General features: G+C 42.2%; 1 protein-coding gene across 1 annotated transcript in view; it reads right to left on the minus strand.

Annotated features, from left to right (window-relative positions):
* The window catches only part of LOC120718167 (alpha-tectorin-like), a 38,305-nt gene extending 32,766 nt beyond the window's left edge, over positions 1–5,539 (minus strand). Inside the window, exons 1-6 of the mRNA XM_040006566.1 lie at positions 5,229–5,539; positions 5,052–5,075; positions 4,745–4,860; positions 3,612–3,890; positions 3,193–3,288; positions 2,928–3,093 (exon numbers count right to left, since the gene is read on the minus strand). Coding sequence (XP_039862500.1) covers positions 2,928–3,093; positions 3,193–3,288; positions 3,612–3,890; positions 4,745–4,860; positions 5,052–5,075; positions 5,229–5,298 — 751 coding nt within the window. The 5' untranslated portion in view covers positions 5,299–5,539. The remainder of the gene's footprint in view (positions 1–2,927; positions 3,094–3,192; positions 3,289–3,611; positions 3,891–4,744; positions 4,861–5,051; positions 5,076–5,228) is intronic.
* Between the last annotated feature and the right edge of the window lie 3,270 nt (positions 5,540–8,809).

The raw sequence follows: 8,809 nt of genomic DNA on the forward strand, positions 1-8,809 counted from the left end.
AAGCTCAACACTGCGCCTAGCATTCTGGAGCACTTCTATTGTGTTTTGTACGCGTTTTGGAGTTTGTACGTGCTTCGGAGTTTGTACGTGCTATGGAGTTTTTCCGTGTTTTGGAGTTTGTACATGCTTCGGGGTTTGTACGTGCTTCAGAGTTCGGACGTGTTTTGAAGTTTGTACGTGCTTTGTCTCTAGGGGCCACCGCAAATATACTTTTATTTATTCACTCAACATAAAATGTAATAAATAAATCATATAATACAAAAACCAGTTCAACTTTTAACTACCGTATTTTCACGACCATAAGACGCACTGTACTAAAAGGCGCAGTCTCAGTTATGTGTGCCATTACTGTATTTAACACACACATAAGGCGCACTGGATTATAGGGCGCATACAAGTACCGTATGCGTATTTAAAAATAAAGCAGGAGCAAACCTGAGTTCGGTACCTTACTCACATTTCTATTACCGGTAATCGTCATCATCAACAACACACAAGCATACAAGTGTGCATATTTAAAAAATAAAGCAGGAGCAAAACTGAGTTTGGTACTCACATTTTTATTACCAGTAATCGTCATCATCAACAACACACAAGCATACAAGTGTGCATATTTAAAAAATAAAGTAGGAGCAAAACAAAGTTTGGTACTCACATTTTTATCATCAATCAAACCCATCGAAGTCCTCATCCTCTGTGTCTGAATTGAACAGCTGCGCTAAATCGCCATCAAACACGCCAGGTTCACTTTCTTCACTGTCAGAGTCACTTTCCGTGCCGTGCGGCTCCTCGGAAATGATGCCGGCTTTTGCGAAAGCTCGAACAACAGTGCCAGCAGACATGTTAGCCCAAGCATCTACAATCCATTGGCAAATTGTGGCGTAACTCGCCCGGCGCTGCCTTCCACTCTTAGTAAAACTGTGGTCTCCATCGGTCATCCATCGCTCCCAGGCCTCCCTCAGCCACTCTTTCATCATTTCCTCATCCATCCAGCCCTTTTCATTTGCCTTAATGATGATTCCTGCTGGAAACTTCTCTTTAGGCAAAGTCTTTCGCTTAAAAATCACCATAGGCGGCAGTTTCTGTCCATTAGCATGGCAGCCAAGCACAACAGTAAAAGAAGACTTTTCATACCCCGTTGTGCGTATCGCTACCGTGCTGGTCCCCTTCTTCTCCACAGTGTGACTCACCGGGATGTCAAAAGTGAGCGGGACCTCGTCCATGTTTGTGATGTGGCTGGGCTGGATGTTTTTGTCGCCGATGTGTTTGCTGCAGTAGGAGCGGAAGATGGCCAGCTTTTCCTTATAATCCGCTGGAAGTTGCTGTGCTACCGTAGTCCTGGTCCGGATGGAAAAATGGCACCGTTTCATAAAACGAAAGCTCCAAGACGGACCTCCTTGGAAATGTTCAATGTTCATCTCTTCAGCTAGTGAAACTGCTTTTAGCCGAATGGTGACCGTCGAAACGCTTCTCCCGCTCGTTCTTTGCTCGATGATCCACCGCTCGAGTCTTTCCTCCAACTCGGGCCACCTCGCCTTATGTCCGCGGAAACTCAGCTGCGTTTTCTTGACCTGCCGGAGCTTGTTTTCCAGCTTCCTCCATTTGCGAACCATCGATTCGTTAATCTTAAATTCTCTCGCCGCTGCTCGATTTCCATGTTCCTCCGCGTAGCTGATGGCCTTCAGTTTAAACTGTGCTTCGTAAACGTGTCTCTTTGCCAGTTTCAGGGTTGTTAAAACAACGATGTCCTGCATAACGCACATACCTGTTCTTTTATACAGGTATGTGCGATAAAGTCAACGCACACACTTCACCCTTTAGCGTTCTCATGGTGTTCTCTACTACGTCCTCATTACAACACACAGGGCGCACTGCGCTATAGGGCGCGCCGTACTTTTTGAAGAAAATCTAAGACTTTTAAGTGCGCCTTATGGTCGTGAAAATACGGTATTTAAATTTTCAGCTTTTTCCTTTTAAACATATTTAAAGTGTAACAACACAAAACACTGCAAACCACAACACAATTCAACATAAATTAAAATATGAAAACAAAAAGTACATGCATATTCTCTGTCATATGGGCCTGCATGAATAAACTTTCTGAATCCTTTATCATCCAACTGAAAATAGTTGTGGATGATTACTATACCTTTCTAATGTGACGTTGTTGTCTCTGTCTCTCCATCCCGCTCTGTTCCTGTGCTACTGCGTGTGTAACTACCGGCCCTCCCCCCTCTTCCCAGCGCAAAGCACAAGGCTCGCATGCGGAGTGAAGCGGAAAAAAAGTGCGAGACAGAGGGTGAGAGAAAGAAAAAGAAAAAAACCCACAGCTCGCGATAAGGAGCTGGCTCGAGTCGTTCACATCAAAGACCCGGCTCTAAGAGCCATTTCGTTCGCGACGACACATCACTACAAACACAACAAGCGGCCTATTTCTTGGAGGATGAAGTGCTGGGAATAAAGAATGTTAAGCTGTATAGCTGAAATTACGTTGCCTGCAACAAACTTTAGTGAGGACAGCATACCTTATGCAGTTAAGGACCAAAATGAAGAAGTGAATCCTGCCTTAGGATAAGTCACTTTGTTGGGAACAGCTTCTCTCTCTAGCATTTTTTTATTCTTTGCTTGCCATATGTTGCCATTCAAAATCTTTCAAAACCTCTGAATTCATGGGTTAAACATCCTTTAAGCAGGTAGGAAGAATGTTTTTAAGCCTCCAACTAACAATTTGAAATTCCTTCATTAGTTCTTGATTCCAACAACAGTCAGAGACTTTAATGTTAATAACCTCAACCTCATTGCTTTACTGTACTCTTAATGCACTGTGATTAGAATTCTTGCCTTGCCTTTCACAGATGCACATCACTATAATGTTATATAACACAAAGGCTGCAGAAGCAGTTGCCTCCTGTATCCTGCAGTCTTACCATTAAAAGTGCAGCCTGTTGATCCATGGTCTGTCCGGAAGGCCCAGCGACCTGGTTCATTGACGTTGCTGCCAAGGCGAAAATTTGAGTTACTCCCTGATGCAGCACTGGTGAATGATCCAGGGAGGACATAATAGTGAGTGGAGTCGATTGTATCATAACCAGCCTACAAATGTGAGTCACAAAAATGTGATTATTGCATTTAGAAATAATGAATGTTTTTTCATTAGTAAATATGCAGAGTATTGACTATAGTAGGTCTGACCTGAATTCTCAGTGTTGTTGAGGCTATTATACCGTAGTTCATCAGCACAAATGAATATTGGCCTCCAGAGATCAGCACAGCTTGGACAGTAGTGCGCTGGAAAATATGAATTCAGTTATTATATGTTCTGTTTGATCAGTGTTCTGCTGGATTTACACCTAATTTGGTTATGATACACTTTTCATGTATGCTTTAGGTCATCTTCAGGTATCACTTTTTAAAAAAAAAAAAAAAAGTTCAATATTCAAAAATAATCTTTGTATGAAATATATCACAGGAATTTATGTCTTTATGTCTGGAAGGTGACACTGGATTACACTAATCTACTGTTCCTGAATTAGTAAAGTAGGCAACAGACTTTCACGTATACATCACACATAAGCACGTAATTTGATTCCAAATTTTGGAAGCTGACTTACTGTTCCACTTGTGGGATAATAGGCCACCTCAAACCAAGTTGCAACAAAGACCCAGTTGGCATTAAAGTTCAGTCCTGGAAAATATTGATTGATGTCTTGTGTAGCTTGCTGGAGAACACTGCCACTGGTGTATTGGTTGTAGTAGATCTGACCATTTCCTCTGTTGTCTAAATCTGTCCAGAATGGAGCGATGATGTCTCTGGATCCATACATTGGAAACTGTTGCGGGGTGTAGCTAGACCATGATGCATCAAAGGTCAGATGCCCATTGTGGTTTACCTAGAAAATAAAAACATTCTTGTAAGTCAAAACCAGTATAAATTAGGTAACAACTGTAGGCACTTCAGACACAGGTGTTGATCACTTGTTATTAAAATGGTGGATCTGATATCACTGTGTTGGTCTTGTTCCTGCATCATCATAGTAATTATGGTCCAGGATCAATATTACAACTGACCAGTCACGTTGTTATAATATTATGTCTTTGTAAGGAAATGTAAGGATGTGTATGTAATGTAAGGAAAAAACATTTTAATAAATACATTGTCTTTCTCATGAAAGAATAAAGTTATGTTGAAACCAAGCACACCATTGTTTTTCATGTGACATTACCAATAAGTTTGATGTGTCACATGGCCCTCTTCCTATTGAAAAAACAAAAGTTGTATCCAAGATTGCCGACTTCTAATTGGTCACCATGGTCACCACTCATCTTGAGGAGTTTGCCCCCTCACATATACTAATGTGCCACAAACAGGACTTTAATATCACCAACCATTCCCATGTTATTACGGTGTATCCATATAAATGGCCCACCCTGTAGTTCTGCTATACGTCACACACACAGTTCCGATCAAAACAACTCTGCTTAGTTTAACTTTCTGTCTGCCACGCTTCCTGTTCTCTGCAAAAGCATGCGGTTTCCTGTAAGTACTCTGACATTGTACTCAAACTGGCGTTCTCCTACTCTGGCCTCTATAAAACAAAATAAACAGAATATAAGCACTAAGAATATATATTTATCTTGTAACAACGTTTTATATTGTAATTAGTGGCAGTACGTTTAATTAGACAGCAAAATATTTTAATGGTACAAATGTAGTAAATGAATTGTTAATGTTAATTTTACATACATAAATGCTGTTATATGTCCTCCCAAAATAGAAAAAAGGTCTTAGCAGGGTAATCTGTGGAGAACTTCCATCATCTTCCGCAGAGCATACAGTTCCAGATGTTGGGTAAAGAGGTCCTAAGAAGCAATTAGGTAGATCATGACAAAAAGATAGAAAAGGCCTATATGGTTAATATTCTGCAAACATAAATATGAAACATATTTCTCACAGGCTTTCAGTCTTTACTCCTCTATGAAATGTGAGGCTGATATAAACTGATGATAAAGCAATAAAAGTCAAATCTTTAGAGTTTTGAAAAGATACTTACTGACAGCCTGAGCAGTCACTACACCTGTACATGAAACAAAACACGGATAAATAAAATTATGACAAGTTTTCTAAGATTGTAAGATGTTATTTCTGATCCAAAAAATTTGAGTCATCACTTAGGCAAAAATAAACAAACCATTAAATGGATTAAAGGAACATAAGTACAATTACTAACCTGTCATTCCCAAAAGCAGCACAAAAAACATTATTTGACCCACCATTCTGTCAAATCGGTTCTCTAGCATATCGACACTATCTCTCCACACCGTTACCTATTCCATACGTACGGGGAACGACCCCCCTTGGTCGTGGCGTGTGGATATTTCTTTAAGACACTCCGGCACGCCCGGCTACACTCCACAGCATACGTATAAAACAGATGACCAGTGACCGTTTGATCTCCACTTCTGTTGTATGTGTGTGCGAGTGCCTTGAGAGTGCTGTATGCATGTGCGTCTGTCAGGAGCATGCTGCCTCTCCCCTGATAATAGTGATGTGTCGGTCGCGAACGAAACGGCTCTTAGAGCCGGTTCTTTTACGTGAACGACGCGAGCCGGCTCGTGGATTTTTTTTTTTTCTCTCACCCTCTCTCTCACACTTTTTTTCCGCTTCACTCCGCACGCGGGCCTTGTGCTTTGCGCTGGGAAGAGGGGGGAGGGGCGGTAGTTACACTTTCAGTAGCACAGGAACAGAGTGGGAAGGAGGGAGAGAGAAAGAGAGCCAGGGACAACAACGTCACATTAGAAATCATCCACAACTATTTTCAGTTGCGGATGATAAAGGATTCAGAAAGTTTATTCATGCAGGCCTATATGACAGAGAATGTGGATCTTCTTTTTGTTTTCATATTTTAATTTATATTTAATTGTGTTGTGGTTTGCAGTGTTTTGTGTTGTTTCATTTTAAATTTGTTTAAAAGGAAAAAGCTGAAAATTTAAATAGTTAAAAGCTGAACTGTGACTAGTTGGTTTTTGTATTATATGATTTATTTATTACATTTTATGTGGAGTGAATAAATAAAAGTATATTTACGGTGGCCCCTAGAGACAAAGCACGTACAAACTTCAAAATACGTACAAACCCTGAAGCACGTACAAACTCCAAAACACGGAAAAACTCTAAAACACATAAAAACTCAGAAACACGTAAAAAACACAATAGAAGTGCTCCAGGATGCTAGGCCCAGTGTTGAGCTTTTGTTACCTAGAGGCTACACAAGCCAGCAAGTGCCAACGACCGGATTTGGTGTGTGGTAGTAACAGGTAAACGAACATTTCTTTTTTAAATTATTTGAACATATATGAGTGCTTGTGTATAAATACACAAACAATACATGTATGCTTTCAATCGTATAATTTAAGTGATCTAGGTAGCTCTGTTTTGAAGTTCAGTTAACGCTAGAAATGTGTTTTGGAGTTTGTACGTGCTTTGTCTCTAGGGGCCACTGTATATATTTATATATCAAATCAAATCACTTTTATTGTCACATCACATGTGCAGGTACATTGGTACAGCACATGTGAGTGAAATTCTTGTGTGCGAGCTTCACAAGCAACAGAGTTGTGCAAAATACAATAATGTAAACAAGCAAAATACAAGAATGGCTACATCTGAAACTAATAAATATATGTACAATATATAATAGTATATGCATTTCTGGATGTGTATACTAAATATTTTTCTACGTGTGTGTGTGTGTGTGTACACATATTTTACAAATTAAATAGAGTAAACAATAAATAAAATATATAAAATAAAATATACAGAGTGAGACATGTGCAAAACAGTGGCGTTACTGTACAGTGTGGAGTGCATAATGTTGAAGTTCCAGTAGTGAAGCTGAGGTGTCTATGACGTGTTCAGCAGTCTGATGGCCTGATGGAAAAAGCTGTCTCTCAGTCTGCTGGTACGGGACCGGATGCTGCAGAACCTCCTTCCTGATGGAAGTAGTCTGAACAGTTTATGGCTGGGGTGACTGGAGTCCTTGATGATCCTCCCCGCTTTCCTCAGGCACCGCTTCCTGTAGATGTCTTGGAGGGAGGGAAGCTCACCTCCAATTATCCGTTCAGAGCACCGCACTACTCGCTGGAGAGCTTTGCAGTTGTAGGCGGTGCTGTTGCCATACCAGGTGGTGATGCATCCAGTGAGGATGCTCTCAATGGCACAGTGATAGAAGGTCCTGAGGATGCGGGGGCTCATGCCGAATCTTTTCAGTCTCCTGAGAAAGAAGAGGCGCTGCTGCGCCTTCTTCACTGTTTTGTTTGTGTGTACTGACCACGTAAGATCCTCAGCCAGATGTACACCAAGGAACCGGAAGCTGCTCACTCTCTCCACAGCAGCGCCGTTGATGGTGATGGGGGTGTGTACTTCTCTGCACCTCCGGAAGTCCACTATCAACTCCTTTGTCTTTGCGACGTTGAGGGTGAGATGGTTGTCTTGACACCAGTGGGTCAGGGCGCTGACCTCCTCCCTGTAAGCTGTCTCATCACAGTTGGTGATAAGACCCACCACTGTAGTGTCGTCCGCAAACTTCACAATGATGTTGGAGTTGTTAGTGGCCGTGCAGTCGTAGGTGTAGAGTGAGTATAGGAGAGGGCTCAGTACACACCCCTGTGGAGCACCAGTGTTCAGTGTGATGGGGGATGAGGTGATGCTGCCCAGTCTGACCACTTGGCGTCTGTCAGACAGGAAGCTAAGGATCCAGCTGCAGAGGGAGCTGCTCAGTCCTAGATCCTGCAGTTTCCTGTCCAGCTTCGAGGGAACAATGGTATTGAATGCTGAGCTGTAATCTACAAACAGCATTCTCACATACGTGTCTCTCTTCTCCAGGTGTGACAGGGCAGTATGTAGTGTCAGGGCTATGGCATCATCAGTGGACCTGTTGTGGCGGTATGCGAACTGTAGAGGGTCCAGTGAGTCAGGTAGTGCAGAGCAGATGAAGTCCCTGACCAGCTTCTCGAAGCATTTGCTTACGATGGGGGTCAGGGCTACAGGTCGCCAGTCGTTCAATGAGAAGATGGTGGAGGATTTGGGTACAGGGACGATGGTGGCCATTTTGAAGCAGGCTGGGACTACAGACAGAGAGAGGGAAAGGTTGAAGATGTGCGTGAACACTCCAGCCAGCTGAGCCGCGCATGACTTGAGGACGCGGCCGGGAATCCCGTCCGGACCAGTAGCGTTGCGTGCGTTCACCTTCCTGAAGCACCTCCGCACATCCTCCTCAGACACAGTGTGCGCACTGACGTCATCCGCGGTGCGCATATATTCAATATATATATATAAACATATATAAAATATATAAAATATATATATATATAAAATATAAACATATATAAATATATATAAACATATATATATATAAAACCACTTTTTTTAACATTAGTAATTCCTTTTGTGCATAATTTTATATTATTATTAATAATAAATTAATTAAAGCAACAAAACAACCTGAAGAGTCGGTTCGGAGCCGAAAGAGCAGACTCTTTTTAGTGAGTCGAGCCGAAAGAGCCGGTTTTCTAAAAAAGATCCGGAAATCCCATCACTACCTGATAGCCCCGGTATTCCCCCAATATGCCCTGGTGTTCCCCGGTATCCCCCCAATATGCCCTGGTGTTCCCTGGTATCCCCCCAATATGCCCTGGTGTTCCCCGGTATCCCCTAGCTTGTTGCTTCCCCTTTGTTGGTCTCCCTTCCCCGGCTTATCGCCTCGAAAAATAGGCTTATGTGCCGGTTGGATCACGCCGTGCGGCTGCTGGC

This window comes from Simochromis diagramma, unplaced genomic scaffold (genome assembly GCF_900408965.1).
Source record: "Simochromis diagramma unplaced genomic scaffold, fSimDia1.1 OVJJ01000518.1, whole genome shotgun sequence".
Taxonomy (NCBI): Eukaryota; Metazoa; Chordata; class Actinopteri; order Cichliformes; family Cichlidae; genus Simochromis; species Simochromis diagramma.